The 17,820-nt window shown below is 36.8% G+C and overlaps 2 protein-coding genes across 2 annotated transcripts; both read right to left on the bottom strand.

The window, feature by feature from the left end:
• Nucleotides 1-579: 579 nt before the first annotated feature.
• LOC125680208 (neutral cholesterol ester hydrolase 1-like) lies at nt 580-4,581 on the bottom strand. The gene is made up of 6 exons (XM_048919651.2): nt 4,296-4,581; nt 3,840-4,007; nt 2,163-2,291; nt 1,841-1,961; nt 1,608-1,671; nt 580-1,487 (listed from the first exon to the last, which is right to left on the bottom strand). Exons 1-6 carry the CDS (start codon nt 4,365-4,367, stop codon nt 707-709), a joined length of 1,335 nt encoding a protein of 444 aa, XP_048775608.2. The 5' UTR covers nt 4,368-4,581; the 3' UTR covers nt 580-706.
• An 8,188-nt stretch (nt 4,582-12,769) lies between these two features.
• LOC125680165 (cytochrome P450 2J6-like) lies at nt 12,770-16,112 on the bottom strand. The gene is made up of 8 exons (XM_048919611.2): nt 15,679-16,112; nt 14,916-15,141; nt 14,698-14,824; nt 14,452-14,611; nt 14,221-14,357; nt 14,015-14,111; nt 13,632-13,838; nt 12,770-12,979 (listed from the first exon to the last, which is right to left on the bottom strand). The coding sequence occupies exons 1-8, from the start codon at nt 16,010-16,012 to the stop codon at nt 12,801-12,803; spliced, it is 1,467 nt and encodes a 488-aa protein (XP_048775568.2). The 5' UTR covers nt 16,013-16,112; the 3' UTR covers nt 12,770-12,800.
• Between the last annotated feature and the right edge of the window lie 1,708 nt (nt 16,113-17,820).

The following is a 17,820-nucleotide window of genomic DNA, read 5'->3' as shown; positions in this document are numbered from 1 at the left end:
ATTTCAAATGGGACGTAAATCGAAACAATTACCAACTTCCGTTTGCGTGGTTAATAAAAGGAATTTTCATGTCAATCCAAGAAACATGATACAGACCGAGGTGCAGTCGAGGTCAATATATCATGTTTCTTGGATTGATAATTCACAATATTAACCCAAACAAAAGCATTACATATTTTCTTACAGGGCGATATATGCATTCAAAATTTTCCGACATTATAACCATCCTAATTAAGCCACAACAATCTAGATTTTTCTTTGGGTTGCGTTATGTCACAATTCTAAATTATAATTAGTACGTTGATATTACAATGAGCAATAAGGTCGATATAACACTGTAAGTCATAACAATTGCGATCTATAACGCAGTCATGACGATTTCATGCGAGATAGGTTTAGTAAAGCAGTATTTGAACATGCAATTATAGGGGGTTTATCGGATTACAGTCAATGTAATTTTAGCTGTTCCTCCAATCGTTTGATAAAACATTATGTATGTGCAGTATTTTGTAAAAATCATTTACAAAAACAAAGATTCATTTATTCCTTTTTCCAAGTATCCATGTTATTGAAAACGTATGCTTTTTAGAAATTTATTCTTGTTTTCATTCAAAATAGACATTGATTCTATTAAATAAGTGAAAGAAACGTTTCACATGCAGTTACATGTATATGATTTAATTTGAAAATCCTAAGGCCATTTCCACTAGAGATTCTTCTGAAGGAATTGTATCAAATCGTCCATGGCCCGGATTCCAACATTAAATGGAATGGGTCCTTTGAAGAAAAAGATCATTCCGTGAAATCCCTCCTGGTAATGAGCTAAGTGAACCTTAACACCGATCTTTTTCAACCTCTGATAATATATCAAACCGTCTTCGCGTAAAACGTCATATCCGGCAGTAAGAACATATGTTAAAGGTAAGTCTTTCATATCTGAATCATCCGCCATAAGTGGCGAAAAGTACGGATCAAGAAGAGTTTTTTCGATTTGTTTGGAAAGTTTCTCGTCCCCAAAGTCTGTCGGTTTCTTCATATCACGAAGAGATTCGGTTCTTATATGTTCTTTCATGTACCACTTTGGTGAAATATAATCGGCGTATTTGGATTTCTTCAAAGCTGGTGATGTGTGCTTATTGGCCATGATCGTGTCGATATGATCATAACTGATGTTGGCATAGTTCAACCAGTAGGTCAACATCGATATATCTGTTAGCATGCCAGGAATGAAATCCTTGTTTTCAATATAAGAAGGTGTTTGCATGTCGAACAACTGAAGGCACGGGTAAATAGGGATTTGAATTTTGATCTTCTTCTTTAAGCGGAGGGATACAGCGGCTGTTAAGTGACCACCAGCGCTGTCGCCAGAAATTGCTACACGGGAACTATCGATACCAAGGTCTTTACCGTTATTAATCACGTGTTCGGTGACGTCAAGGCAATCTTGGAAAGGGATTGGATGCGCATATTCCGGAGACTGACGATACCTAAAATGATTGATATTTAGATATAAGATAATTATTTTGCATATAATTGTGTTTTACTTTATTGGTCATCGATTTATTTAACAATTATTTTTTGTCGCAATGATCAAATTCATTTCATACCCAACAGAAACGACGACCATCCCAACTCCTTTAGCAAGTTGTCTGGTGGCCTGGTCATAAACATCTAGAAAAAAAACCAAGAATGAGTATTTAGATTTTTTTTCAACAAATTTCAAGTACATATACTTTTATTTTTTGTAGGTTCCTGACCATGGTTGGTATCGTGTATTTCTAGTCCGTTATACTGGTATTTATCAGCAGATATAGCGTCATATTCCATTTATTAGACTGACCTATCGACAGCCATGACCACCCTCCACCATGGTAGTACACCAAGGCTGGACGATCGGAGTGTTTTCCCTTGGTAGGTTCATATACTCTCACGTCCACTCCAGCCATCTTCCTGTCATATATCTGTATATAGAGGTTTCAGTGATTTAGCCAATAACTACTGATTTTTTTCTCTGTATCAGAGAATCCTTATTGTCAAAATATTGTTCAATTCAATGTTGTGACTATACAATATCAAAAAATGCATTGTTGCTGTTTTAAACTACATGTACATGTTTTTAGAAATTCATGAACTCGCCTACCTTTAGTTCCGGATCGTCCTACCTTTAGTTCCGGATCGTCACCAAGTCCACGGGGACTTCCGGTTATCAAAGTCGTTAGCATGATCTCCACCATCTTTCTAGTCCACCACGTAACTCCTCCATGAACACCAAAATTATTTAGGGTTAAAATCTGTTTAGATTGAATTCACATATCAATGCTGCAGTTCATCTCTATTACATAACATGATAAGGTACTGAAGTCTATAAATTGTTTTGCTTATAGACATCCCTATAACTCGTTACCAGTTTTATGTTTCCTAATTTGTCTGTGCAGTGGTCAATGAGATTATCATTAGATAATGTTACATAAAATGTCTATTCTTTGATTCTTTTTAAGGAGGAATAACACCACGTCATAATGGCTGATATATTCCTTTAAATCCAATTGCCAAGCTCGATATCCCATTAGGTTAACGTGTCGACTGCTGTTCTGTAGCTCGTGCGTTACTTAACGTGTCGACTGCTGTTCTGTAGCTCGTGCGTTAGTTAACGTGTCGACTGCTGTTCTGTAGCTCGTGCGGTCGAGTTTAGCAAGGGTTTTAATGTTTTCTTTTCAGATTAATTTCTACTAAAACTGCATTTTTTAACTAAATAAGATAAATTCAAAAGTTTTCTATTTTAGAATATTATTGTACACATCCTCCACTTTTGTCCATATCAGATGTTTCTGTTGTCTTATTCCTCCTTAAAGGGAAAGGCAACCCTAACCACATTGTTGCTTTTATGAATAAAGTATTACTTACTGATATCGTAAATGACAGTCTTTAACAACAAAAATCCTTGCTTAACGAATAAATCGATATTAATCTGTCATATATTTTAAATTACCCGCAGCCAAGAGAGCGACCATTGAGGTATAATTTATGACGTTTCACCGTCGGTTCCGGTTTATTTCATCAGACGCACTGTAAACATGACAAGTCACGAACAGTTAAGCTTAGATCCGGAGCTGTACAGATTTGAGCTCGTTCGTTCGCAAGAAGAAATTTAAAAAAGAAGACGTTCCGTCGAGTCGCAGACCAAGCAGACGGTACATGTAAACGTTTCTTCATACAAATGTCCCGAACCTCAACTTGTATTTACGTGTGCAAATGATGGATCCACAGTTTACAGTCTTTTCTTTTCAGATGACTTGGTTGGGTGAGGAATTTGAAGAATCCCCCCCCCCCACAACTCCCCTTCGCATTAGTATAATTTACTGCTTGACAGGAAGGCATCAACCTATTTATTCGTAAAATCTACCACGTGCACATCTTTCATAATCATGAAGCTCATCAAAACCGGAACAGACGGTGTGACGTCAAAATTAATGACTTTGTGGTCTTGAATACATAAGAGTTCCACATCATGGCAGCCTCTATAGATAGCAGGAATTTCAATTTTACCGTTTTCAAATTAGTACTGAAGCTTTTCTAGGCCGTATATCAATAGAATAGTATGACAAATATTTATCGTATTATTAATCATTAAAATAAATTTTGGGTTGCCTTCCCCTTTAAAAGTTTTACTACAAAAAGATTGATCTAAGGAAAAGAGATTAAAACAAAAATTGTGGAAAAACTTCATAGAATTGAGACAGTAGTCACTCTCATTACAGCAGCAAAGTTACCCTCATTCACATCAAACTTGACATGCTTTTTTCCCGTTCGTAGATAGAAACTATTTAAGTACAACTTGCCACTTTTCCCATCGTCCGAAGTGAGGTGTCTAATATTCGAGCATTCCAGACTTCCGGAACACCCTCGGGAACACCAGTTTCCATGTAATTGAATATGGCGAATGCTAGGACAAGGGTCACCACAGCAGTTAGCGATGACGTCATTATATTTCTTATCACTGATGTGTGCTACATAAAAACGGTTTCTGATGACAAGATGTATCCTTTGATAAAGAGTCATATCTAAACCTAAAACATTGATTGACCCAACCCACCTACTCCCAATATACATATTCAATGATGTTTCAAAGACTTAATCTCTAAATCAACGTATTTTCCAGAATTAGTCCGAATGATAATTAGCACTTATTATCGTCGTTGATGCATAGATAGTGAATAAGGTTCTATCTTTAACATTAAGTAATTTTTTGTCATTAAAGTCGGCGCTGATACCCCCAGAATTAGGTTAAAGGTTACCTTCATTTGGTGGATAATTTTTCCAACGTCCGTTCCTTCCTTCCGTTTGTGGCCTTTGTGTAGATGGACCATTTTGATGAGTTAGTTGACGCTGGCAGTGACTTGAGGTAGATTTACTTTGTAATACCGGACGGTTAGTTCACAAAATGAAAACTACATTTGCTGCTTATCTCATAATCCTTCTGTAGTATTGTTGATAAGAAACAGCAGTTCAAGCTATCTGTGTAACGAGGGTTTCTGAAGGTCATTCAATAAAACAGCTGATGTTTACCAATGTACTATCGTAGTACTGAACAACTCGCGAAAATGTTCTATACATGTAATCGGAGTTCTGCAGCGGGCCGCACGTGATCTGCTGCTAGCAGGCAACCACGCTCACATAAGCGGCCTACCTCTTGAACTTAAAAGTCCCTTGTGTAGCTGCACCGACCATGATTTGAACAGTTCGCATCTATATCTCTGTTGTGATTCCATTTTGGTCTTTCTGTGTTTTTTTCAAATATTTTGATTATCAGATATTTCAACAAGGAGTCGACTATCGCTGGGCTACATTGATCATAGACTAAACAGTTGATGTTCCACTGCTTGGCTGGGAAAAAAATCCCTTTACAAACTAATACAGTAAATGCGGGGGTGGGTGCAGGAATTTTTGAAAGGGCGTCAAGGGGGGGGGGGTGTCATCCTCAAAATGCGTTATTTTTTCCTTTTACAGCAAAATGTTATGACGAAAGGGGGGTTCCTACCCCGGACCCCCACCCCCTCTGGATCCGCCACTGAAATGATTTGTATATCTGATGTCCCTTCGAGAATATTACACTCGTATTAGGACGTCACCAACTATATCTCAAATTTAGACCCATGTTTGACGCTCAGGGTCCCATTGCCTTTCACGATTTCTCGAGTGCTGCACGAGTAGTCGAACGAGAAAAAAGAATAAAATGGAAATCCCATGCAACATTAAAAATGAGAGTCATTGGTCTATCGGATTACATTTCAAAGTCCCGAGTCATGACAGGTGTTTCCACGGTAAAAACCCTCGTTGCCTTGAGCAACATGCTTAGGTCAAAATTGTATGACTACACCTACAGCTGATGACGTATCTATATGGGTGGGGTAGAATGGTCGGGGTGTAAAACAACACACAAAACACCCATACATTTACATTTGCTATACCAACTTAACATGAGAATCGCAGGGGCTAAGCTCGTTTTGGGTCCGAACCCTGTGATACCATGTATATAGTGATTGCATCTTGTTTAATGTTCCTCTCGAGAATTGTTCACTCATAATGGGTCTCTCGTCTTTCAAATCACACAATGCATATCACTTACAATTAATGTGACGAGTATCTAGAACTGATGATATTGTGTATGGTAGACTGGGCCCACTTCTAGCGAAATGGGTCTCTTGTTGTAAAGTCTTTCAAGTCACACAATGTATGACATTTACAATTGTTGAATTAGTGTTACAAGCATATAGAATTCAATGTGGTAGACTAGCCCCACTGCTAGAGAATTCTATGCTGTACAATTGGTTCAAACTTCACATATACTAGATAAAATGCATGTATTTTCCATGTTAACTTTTTTTTTGATGTAGGATTAATGATTGATCGACCACCTTCCTTGCTCTATTAAAATGTCAGATAATCCAGTCAGAGATGAGCGGGTCACAGAAGCTTCAAGTTATGAGGAGGTTCATAAATGTGGATCAGAGCTGGGAATCAGTGAAAAGTCCGAGTCTGAAGAAATCAGCGAGGAACTGAAGTCTGTGGACAATGCTGAATCAGAGACCAGTGAAGATAATTGTGTAGAGGAAAATGATGATGATAAGAAATCAGAGGAATCTGACGAGGACACCCCTGAATCCTGTTGTCAGTGCTGTCTCAACATTTTCAATTGTCAAGACTAAATTGAAATAAGCCAATGCATCCATAGGTAACAATACATAATGTTCCAAACCTCATTCTGTCGTAACACTTTACATAAACTTTCCATTTCTAAGGAGTGTTTGGAAAGTGAATAAACTCATTCTGATAGCGAGAAACTTGATCATGAGCAAACACAATGAAATGAGTTAAAACAGCGATGATAAGAATTTAGAGGAGACCAGCGAGAATGAAGACGAATAAGATGTGTCTGGGTGATTACATTGAGATAAAACAGATATGTTGCCAAGGAAACAAAGGACTTTTTCCAATAAGTCCATTTGCTTTCTTATAATTTCTATCATTTTGAAGCTGAAATAGACACTAAAATTACAATCGTGTATCCCCCAAAGTATTTATCTTCTAGAATACTACAGTTCTAGGTTGATTATATCTTAAATTGTGTATACATTTAGATATATCTGTATAGCTATCATTATGTCTCCCCTTCCCAGATGGGGGACATATTGTTTAATGTGAATTTTTCTTCTTCCGTTTCTCATACAATGTTTGTCCGGGCCATAACTTTTTTGTCTTTTGACAGAGGCCTTTGATATTTGGTACATGTATGTGGGTATACCATGATAAGACAGTGTGTCATGTGTCATTTTGATGACCTTTGACCTTCACCTTTTATTTAAAGATCAAATACTGAAGTTTTTGGGCATGTTTGTTGTCCGGGCCATAACGTTTTGGTCTTCTGACATAGGCCTTTGGTATATGGGTATACTATGATAAGACAGTGTGTCATGTGCCATTTCTGCTGACCTTTGACCCTTTTATGTCACGGTCAAATAATAGAATTTTTTGGGCATTTTTGTTGTTCAGACCATAACCTTTTTGTCTTTTAACATACGCCTTTTATATTTGGTATGTGGGTATACCATGATAAGACAGTGTGTCACGTGCCATTTGTGATTACCTTGACCTTTAATGTAAAGTTCAAATAATAGAATTTTTGGGCTAGGCCTTTGATATTTGGTATATGGGTATACCATGATAAGACAGGGTGTTGCATGTCATTTTTGCTAACCTTTGACCTTCACCTTTTATGTAAAGGTCAAATAGAATTTTTCGGCCAGGCCTTTGAAATTTGGTATGTGGGTATACCATGATAAGACAGTGTGTCATGTGTCATTTTTGCTGACCTTTGACCTTGAACTTTTATGTATAGGTCAAATAACAGAATTTTTAGAGCAATTGTCTAGTCCGGACCATAACTTTTTGTCTTTTGACATAGGATATTTGGTATGTTGGCAAATTTAATTTACTATCATATGTTCACAACACTGTTCCTTGTTTGAAGCTCATTTACATATAGGCGAATGTTATGCACCGTAAGTCTTAATTTTCCACTTTAAAGATGATCCCTAAAAATGTTTTTAAAAAACGATGACAAATGGAATGGAAGACGTCAGTTTTAGTGCGCCAAAGCACTTCTTTCTAGTTAACATTGCATTGTGTAAAGAATGTTACTCCAGAATATGATACGTAAAAATCAGTCTTATTTGAATTTATTGTATCACTGTTGGCAGAGACATAACGTGTCTCTGTTGTTGGACCAGGAGTATATTATCACGAGGAGACTTTAACGAATACTATAACTGTTAGATGTGGCTGTTAATTTGTAAAGACATTTTGACCGGAAAGTATCATAAATGTAACAATACTTTTCCGTTAAGAATACTTTATAATGATGATCTTAAAATCTTTCAGTTAAAGATATCATTTTACACTCTTTACATAGTTATACTTAACAACATGTCAACAATGATTAGACTTGGGGTAAATAAATATATATAGTCAATGAGGATTGACTGATCGATTGTATGAAAGGTGAATATAACGAACAGTGATCAATCTCATAACTCCTATAAGCAATAAAAAATAGATAGTTGGACACACCATAGGTGGGATCAGGTGTCTAGGAGGAGTAGCCATCCCCTGTCGACCGGTAACTGTATAATATTTAACGTTCCTCTCACTCACATTGAGAGGTCACCATTACTGGTGAAGGGCTGCCAAATATAGGCTTATGCTCGACGCTTAGGGCCTTTGTGGAACCTCAGACAGTGTTATATAGTCTAGATGTTAAATGATATATGAGGAACCTCAGATAGCGTTATATAGTCCAGATGTTGAATGATCTGTGAGGGACCTCAGACAGTGTTATATAGTCCAGATGTAGGATGATCTGTGAAGAACCTCAGACAGCGTTATATTGTCCAGATGTTGAATGATATTTGAGGAACCTGTGTTATATAGTCCAGATGTTGAATGATCTGTGAGGAACTTCAGACAGTGTTATATTGTCCAGATGTAGGATGATCTGTGAAGAACCTCAGACAGCGTTATATTGTCCAGATGTTGAATGATCTGTGAGGAATCTCAGTGTTATATAGATAGTGATGTATCCTGATACAACTATTCTTGAGTAAAGGTGATGCATTTTAAGGGACTTATAATATAAATTCATCTTCTTTTGATAACAGAATTAGTTAATACATGTATATAGCATTTAAAACAATACAAACTGTAACTGACGGTAAATAAAGTGAAAAATACAAGAACAAACTGAAAAACATATGTGTGATTGAAAATTTATAATCTCCTGAATCAGAATTGATCCGAGGCAACAAACCCGTCAAATCAGCAGAGAATTTCGATTCATGAATTATTGCCTTATTGACAGTAATTTCTGTTCATAATTTCTGATGCACACCCTCAAGGTCACCAGTTCGGAAAAATAAGGAAGAGTGACATTGCGAAAGTGTCAGATTTGTAAACAATTCAATATGCCAATTTTATAGCATATTCATTATCAAAATTTTATTTGAGTGGAACATTTGCGTGATGTTTTACTTTCTTACACTTCTAACATTCGAAGATGGAGTCATCCGATTGCACTTCAGTATAGTTGCTACGTTTCACGTGAATTGTTCAAATAATAAATGTAGTTTAAACCAAAGTCATTCATGACACGATGTAATATTTTCAAGCAAACGGAATGTGTAGTTCCTTACTTCGGTTAGGGCTGAAATGATTCACCGAAATATCGATACTGTTCAATATAAACGCTCGATTCAATGTTCGATTCATTGCCTTGATTTTCGGTTCGATGTGTTTATTACAAACAGGTTCAGTAAAACACATCAGGCCTGACCTGTTCTTATCTAGAATAACTGCAAGACGGACAAAATAGAGTCCAATAATGTTCAGATTGTTGTTTGCCTTGAGTCTGACGAAAATAATAATGAACTTTATTGGTTTAAACTACAGACATCCAATAGACGTCTTACCGTTTGGGAATTTGGAAAAATTTTGCATTTAAATTTATGATTGTGAATCTTGGTATACAATCAAATTTTTGTTTGTATTGGTTTCTTCCGTAAATTGTATCGTATTGAATCGCGGCATAAGTATTGCAATATGTATCGTATCATGAAGGGGGCTAACTTCCGTGTCCATCTATGTATGACCACGGTGTTAACAACCCGATTATGTTCATACTGTTACATCATCGTTCCCGCGTCCGAGTGTATGACGATGGTGGCAATCGTTTATACGGTTTATACGGTACGCTCATTATAGGTATGCTCTCAAGTAACATTCTGTTGTTTATTTTACTAAATTTTTCATCAGATCTTAAGGATTGTATTAGTTATACCGATAGGTGTTAATTGATGCATACTTGGAATGTTGAAAAATACCGTCAGTTACAGCTTGAATTGCGATAAATACCATTATCCGTGAACAAATTATAATAAATTAGACCATCTTGATTTTAGCTGACCTGAACTGAATGTTCTAGTGTTGATTTTAGCTGACCTAAACTGAATGCTTTAGTGTCGATTTTAGCTGACCTGAGCTGAATGCTATAATGTGATTTTAGCTGACCTAAGCTGAATGCTTTAGTGTTTATTTTAGCTAACCTGAGCTGAATGCTTTAGTGTTTAATTTAGCTAACCTGAGCTGAATGCTCTAGTGTTGATTTACCTTACCGTAGCAGTGAATGTTCTATTGTTGATTTTAGCTGACCTGAGCTGAATGCTCTAGTGTTGTATTTAGCTGACCTGAGCTGAATGCTCTAGTGTTGTATTTAGCTGACCTGAGCTGAATGCTCAAGTGTTGAGTTTTGCTGACCTGAGCTGAATGCTCAAGTGTTGATTTTAGCTGACCTGAGCTGAATGCTCTAGTGTTGAATTTTGCTGACCTGAGCTGAATGCTCAAGTGTTGATTTTAGCTGACCTGAGCTGAATGCTCAAGTGTTGAGTTTTGCTGACCTGAGCTGAATGCTCAAGTGTTGATTTTAGCTGACCTGAGCTGAATGCTCTAGTGTTGAATTTTGCTGACCTGAGCTGAATGCTCAAGTGTTGATTTTAGCTGACCTGAGCTGAATGCTCTATTGTTGAATTTTGCTGACCTGAGCTGAATGCTCAAGTGTTGATTTTAGCTGACCTAAGCTGAATGCTCAAGTGTTGTATTTAGCTGACCTGAGCTGAATGCTCTAGTGTTGATTTTAGCTGACTTAAGCTGAATGAATTCTCTGGTGTCGAGTTTAGCTGACCTGAGCTGAATGCTTTAGTGTTGATTTTAGCTAACCTGAGCTGAATGCTCTAATGTTGCTTTAGCTGATCTGAGCCTAATGCTCTTTGAGCAGTAAGTGACACTTTATTCATAAAGCATCAATGTGGTTAGGGTTGTCTTTCCCTTTCACGTCAAACCTGAGAAGGCAATATTAGCACTGTTTTATGCGTGTAAGTTTGTTTGCAAACAAGACAGATTGGATTTTTTTTAAAAAAGAGGTTCGCATCTGCGTTTTGTAATCCAATCACTGTCTGTCATTCTTTAGAAGCATATTTTTATTTCTATATATTGAAAGGGAATTATGAAATTAAAAAGAAAAGACTGGGGTTATCATGCTGGTTATTGTATGTTAAACTTGACCTTTTTGTATTTAAAATTTACATACAATTTATTCGCCTAAGTTCGATTCGTCTCTTGGTGTCAACACAACATAACCAACACAAATCAACCATTACATCAAATAAGTACCAACTCAAGTCTTCTAACATAAAAAAGTTCAATGCTAGTAAATCGGAAATATAAGTAATGACTCTATTGCAGTTAATATACAAGAAAATTCTTCTTATAATATTTGAGAATTTAAAAAAAGAACACTATTAGGAGTATTATCAGTTTCTAAAAATCCATGTAAGTTACAAAGTCTTGGATTAAAGGTCAGTCTGATATTAAGATTTTAATAAAGATATTAATACTACGGTATTCTATGATTAAAATGAAACCAAAACTTTATCAAAATGCATACAAAAAAACTACGGTTGTAGAAATATAAATGAAAATATTTTCAAACAGACTGTCTTTTTACCATCGTCGGAAACTCTCGGTCGGTCGCACTCCGTTTACCAGGTAAGAGTGCGACCGACCGTGGGTTCCGGAACAAGCAGAATGCTAACCACGTGACTTACTAACATACCACGTGCTATTTTCCCTGCAACCATAGCTAACTACCTTTTAGTATTTTACACATTATCTAGCATAGAGAATTTAGTTTAATTGGTCCGTAACCCTACATGTACATCCACATCCGGTGAACTCGATGTCAAAACTTACCGACGCCATTGTTTCGACCACGAGTGTAGAAAGCGCGCGCACATTATACATGCAAGGCTAAATGAAGATGTCATTTCGACCTCCATGTATTCCTTTCATTTGTGGTGAAATTAAATAGTTCACGTTGCACAAGTCAGTATACGTATGACCAGTGTTTAAATCAAAACAAGCTACTGACAAACAAGCTGATGTTCAAACCGTGTCAACAATCTCGTTTGAAGTCAACATTTCGCAAATTCTATGGTCGTTATAACGAACTAACTTACCAATACAACCTGTCATTGGGTCAAATACTGTCTGACTTGTTCGGTCGTTCTTTACACACTAATTGTGACTACGGGTTACTCCGTAAACCTTATCAAGATATAGGGATCATGGCGGGTGTGACCGCTCGAGCGGCGACGCTTGCTCCCTCTAGGTACCAACTTTTAATTTTGTATTCCTTATAGGAGTTATGAGATTGATCACTGTTCATTATCTTACCTTTTCACATCGCTATTATATATCCTTTAACAATTCTAATTTGGAAAGAAGAAAAAAAAACCCATTCTAATCATTAGTATGTATGTACCTTTAAAATGGAACTTTAACAAATGCCCCCGTTTCGTAGGATTTCCCATGCCACAAAAGTAAATAATGAAGGATTATTTTTCATATTTTACCAACAGTTTAGTTCCTTAATTCAGTAGCATTGAGGACATTATCGAAATCCTCATTTGAATGCAAAAACTCAATTACGTGTAAGACAGAGAAATCTTACATGGCTGTTTTACACCCAAAACGGTAACACTGGTATTGATGTGAGAAAATTCGACAAGCCTTGGAGGGATTTTGTGGTCTATAAACGGTCTTGTTCATTTTGTGAAGACCCAACGACCAACTCAAAAAAGAATATTTGAATTAAAAAAGACACTTTTTGTAGTCTTTTATTTATTCACTATATGTTATCGTGGAATCGCCACCAAGCGGTATGGCAGTGCCGTCAATGTAAGGGCCTGTATCCCGTCAAGTGAAGGTGGGTTGTCTTTATCATCCATCGAAAACCGGAACCTCTGCAGCAAATTGGTGAAAAACAAGAACAACTCCATTCTTGCAAGTGGTTCTCCAATACAAAAACGTGGACCTACTCAATCAAAATAAGCTTATATATAGTACTAATGCTGGAGTGTTTTTTTATTTTGCAAAAAAAATGAATCATTTCTATATTCAATTTGATATAAAAGTTATTTAAATGTAACATATGTTCATGTAACTATCAAGTATTCATATTACAAATCAATATGTAAAATGCAAATTAGTTTGGTACAAGGAAAATAATATCTTTCTCTTTTTGTTTCTATGCATATGAGTACACGTGTAGTGTCATCCGCTCAAGCAAAAGGCGGGAGGGGGTGGGGGTCGTGTCCCTTCCGTCTGTCCGAGACCTCTTGGTCTCCAGATAATATATCAAATGCCTTTAGATGTTAAGCAATAGTTTCACGTTAAGCAATGCGGGATTATCTATGAATTAAAGATGACCACCATTTATACAAATAAATAAAAGTCAAGTTCAACGGGAAGTCAGTGGATTCTACTAAATTATATAAAATCATGTTCACGAAATTTGATGAATGTTATACACAGAATAATGATACCCAAGCCTAGTAAATCTTGTCGAGCATGTATTTCCTATTCTAAACCCGAGGTTAGTTGTTAACCTCTGCAGGTGACGCAAATACATGTACCATTCGCAAATGGGAAAATTCAAAAAGAATTTATGTGTAACGGCTAGATACCTGTGGAAAAGGGGACAAAAGCGTCCCTTCGTTTAAGGGATCCAGCGTCGTTTAAAAACCGTTCAGGTTTGAACATGTGAGGCTCTTCCCAATACTTTTGGTCGATGTGGGCGGAGTATAGATTGGCAATGATGATAGCATCTTTTGGAATATCAAATCCAAGCAACTGGGTATCTTGTTTTGCAATGTGTGGAAGGGAGAAGGTTACTGAAACAGGAAATCAAGAGTTTTTCCATCATATTATTTCTGGAATGGAATTATAAAATACACAATCCCCAGATTGTTAATTATAATGTATATTTCACATGTATTTCAAACATATATACTGCAGATTACAATTAATCAAATTCACCACTTGAAGAATATCGAAAGTTGATACTTGCAAGTATTCGCTATTCTTTGAATTTCCAGCAAAGTGGCTTCCAGGTATGGCATTTTACCCCTATCTTCTAAACCAACGGACCTGCTTTTACCGACAACCTGTGTCAAGAATCACAAGATTTGTGTATATTGGTAGATATGGTAGTATATTAATGGATTTCAGAATTTTTTTTTTATCATATTACATGAGCCGTGTTGCCTAACATACGTGATCAATTTCTTCCTGGCACTTCCTTTGTGTGTCTGGGAATGTGATCATATACAATAGGGACCAGTCTAAACTTGTTCCAGTTGTCTCCCCTCCCGCGAGGAAAAGGTCAACGATGACTTTATAAACATTGGCTTCTGCAAATAATATGATGACGTGTTCATAATGATCACTGGTTCAGATGCTTTCACAATAATTTCCATCTTAATGTTATTCCAGAGAATACCAGACCAGTGTATATCTCGGGGTCTGATTCGTCTCGAGACGCCTTAATGTACAAATCAATGAAATCTCGTATGATATCGGGGTCAAAGGTTTCCTCGTGTTCTTTTATGGTTACAGCTAGGTACTGTTTCACTTTCTCTATTGCAGCACTTCTTTTTCTTATTAGCTGAAATATAAATGTAGATTATTAAATGCATTTATTGATTTGATGTTTCTTGTTTGACGATCTTATAGCAATTGTCAGACACTTGCCTCTTTCCCGCCAGGGAGGTTTCTGGTGAACGGAAAGAAATTTTCCTTCGCAAACGGTGCGTTAAGTCGAAATATGGAGTCTAGAACATCCGTCAGCTCATTGAATCGGTCATCTGTGTACTGAAACCTGCAAAATATGGGGGGAAATATGTTATGAAATTAAAGTCCTCTGTTATTACTTTACCAGGGGTTCAGTCCTTGTGCAAATTATGACAAACCTTGCACCAAACATGACACTGCATATGATGTTTGTTGCAGCTGACAAAAACAGCGGTTTAACTCGGATTGGCTGTCCGTCGCTGATTTTCAACGTTTCCATGACAACATGCACTTCCTCTTGTATCCTATCTTCTAGTGACTTTTTCCCCACTCCAAAATCTCTTAGAGCTTGCAGAGCGAACCGTCTCAGGATTTTCCATGGTCGATCACTATTGTATGTTAAACCTGAAAGAGTGTAATGTTTCTATTGAATAAAAGCGTCCCGTTACCTAATGTTCTGCGGTGGCAGAAAACATAGTGTAATTCATCTGCAAAAGGCATCCAAAATACTCCTTATATACAACATGACTTTTTTCTCTCAAAAATATAACCTTAAAGACTAATCTTTATGTAAAGCAGCATCCTGATAATGAATATTCGTTAAATCTTATGTATACACAAGTGAAAACGCATAAACGATAGATAGGACATGCTACTAGCTATTTGTGTGTTGTTTTATATTACGCCCCATTCGAGGACATCACCAAGAAAATTTGAGAATACGGCGCTTACAGCCATAACAGAGAGGGGTCTTTATCATACCATCTGTCGTGAACTGGGACCTTCTATCTAAGGTCATATCTAAAAGACTTGACCGATACATGCTAGTAACTAATATCATTGTTATAAAGTATGTAAGGTTGAACGATAGTTTATGGCAACTAATTTTCATAAAGGTACTAGAATATTTTGATTAAAGAGACAATGGTACTATGGTACTACCTGTTCCCTTTGAGACACCAATGAGCGGAACAAACAACTGGGGCCTGTCTGTGAAAACGTCTGCCTGTTTTACGAAAGCTTCGTTTATTGCGTCATATCCATTAAGAATAACTATAAGGGTCGACCCGCAGTGAAGGCTGTAAATATTTCCATATTCTTCCGCGAGCTTTGTGTACAATTTATATGCACGTGGATCTTTACGGAACAGAATCAGGTTTCCTAGGAGTGGTACTGGAGTTGGTCCAGGGGGTAGGTTTCTCTTTTTCCGCCAAAATACACACAAGAAAACTAGAAATCCGAAAATAGTTGTAAGAATTATTGCAACTGTATCCATAGTAGAGAAAAGGCTTAACACAACTATGTGTTCAAGCACGTGATCAGCTAGTGGCAAAGGGAAAGTTTAAACGTGTGGATAATATTCCGTGTCATGCCCTGTCTTTAACCCAGCTGTTTAATAACCCAATGTTTAATAAAGCACACGATATAAGCTCCTTGAGACCATGAACTTTGTCAGTTCGCCACATGCTGCATTGCAGACGAGCTTGGTAGTATGTCACTTTAAGAAAGGCTTTAAATAATTATAGATATACATATATTATGTGTTTCACTGTCAAATCTCTAATGCAGTGTTGCATATAAAAACGATTGATACCAATATTTATGTTAAAACCTAGCTGCAGAACTGTAGCACTCTGAAAAATATTGTGACAGGACACTCTGCTACAGTTCTACAGCTAGCTAAATGATACCAATAAATATGTTAAAACCGTTTTATTACAGGGGCGTAACATCAACGGTAGCACATTAGCCCATGCCTACACGGGATTTTCAACAAAAAATAAGTCGTCTATGGCTTAAAAAATGTCGTCCATGTCTATCTCCGGACTTTCTGGTTATGGTATGCTAATTTTCGACAAGGTTAAAATTGGGGGATTATGAACGTTCCCCCAAGTCTGAACCAATATGAAGATAAATCAACCATCTTATGACATTTAATGCTTAAATTCGTTTTCGTGGCTTTGACCCCTGGTTCCCCTACCAGGGACCTGCCCTGGACCTGCTGGGAATCGCTTGGCGCCTATACTTCCATTATTTTATCATTTGATACGCCTCTGTATTAATCCAAGGCAACACTGCAGCTTTGTTTATTTCCATGTAAATCATAACAGAAAAACATGTCAGTTGTAAAAGTTTGTCATTTATTCAGAATGACGAAATAATGCGAGTTTTAAAAATAAATACAGGGACAAATTGGGTGGGAGACTAGCTGCTGAACCGTAGCTCTCTGAGAAAATATTGGGACAGATCAGAGAGCTCCAGATCCACCCCTTATAAAAACCTTCGATTTATGGCGCACAAAAAAAAAAACCCAAATGCGCACGGTTGAGGCCTTATATCGCTATATTCTTGTATCACAGTCTTATGAATTTAATATTTAAAAAATCCTAACATAATTTCCTACTATACTTGTGTCCAAACATACCTTCATATATTCGTTAAAATCCCATATGACCCGAAAACTCACAGCTTTTAATGATTTCGTTCGTTGAGGGAGACATACCCGCATATTGATTAGGAATACAGCGCTCGACCTGTCACAATATTATTACCAAACACAAATGCGATAGTGCGATAAAATACAATACCGGGTATGAGTGTTTACTGGAAACAAAAGTGGTGCGTGAAAAGTCCAACAAAAAATGGAGTGAAAGTTGCTTTTTCGTCAGAATTTTTTTCATGACATCACTCCGAATAGAATCAAGGATATTAGGCCTAGCTTACGTGGCTGATTAGCTGAAACAACACAGATAGGGACTTTGATTGATATTAACTACTATTCAGGTATAAAGACTAGACCATTGTTTTATTACTATGCTAGAAGTTTGAATGAGTGTAGTACTCTTATCTACAGAACTTAAAGGGACTGGTTCACGTTTTTCGAAAGAAATGTTTTTCATTTTTAATGTTAGAAATTAAAAATATAGCTCATTTAATGTTGACAACCAAAATTTGAACCGTCTGAATGGAAGGATAAGACAAATATTTTAACTTCGATTCTGTGTTATGTAAACAAAGACTCGAGTCTTTTTATGTAAACAAACAAACCAGTGAAACGTTAATTTTGTAATTTAAAGCATCTTT

The sequence above is a fragment of the Ostrea edulis genome, chromosome 1 (genome assembly GCF_947568905.1).
Source record: "Ostrea edulis chromosome 1, xbOstEdul1.1, whole genome shotgun sequence".
Lineage (NCBI taxonomy): Eukaryota > Metazoa > Mollusca > Bivalvia > Ostreida > Ostreidae > Ostrea > Ostrea edulis.
The sequence above is the reverse complement of the archived record's forward strand: the minus strand, read 5'-3'. Positions and strand labels throughout refer to the sequence as shown.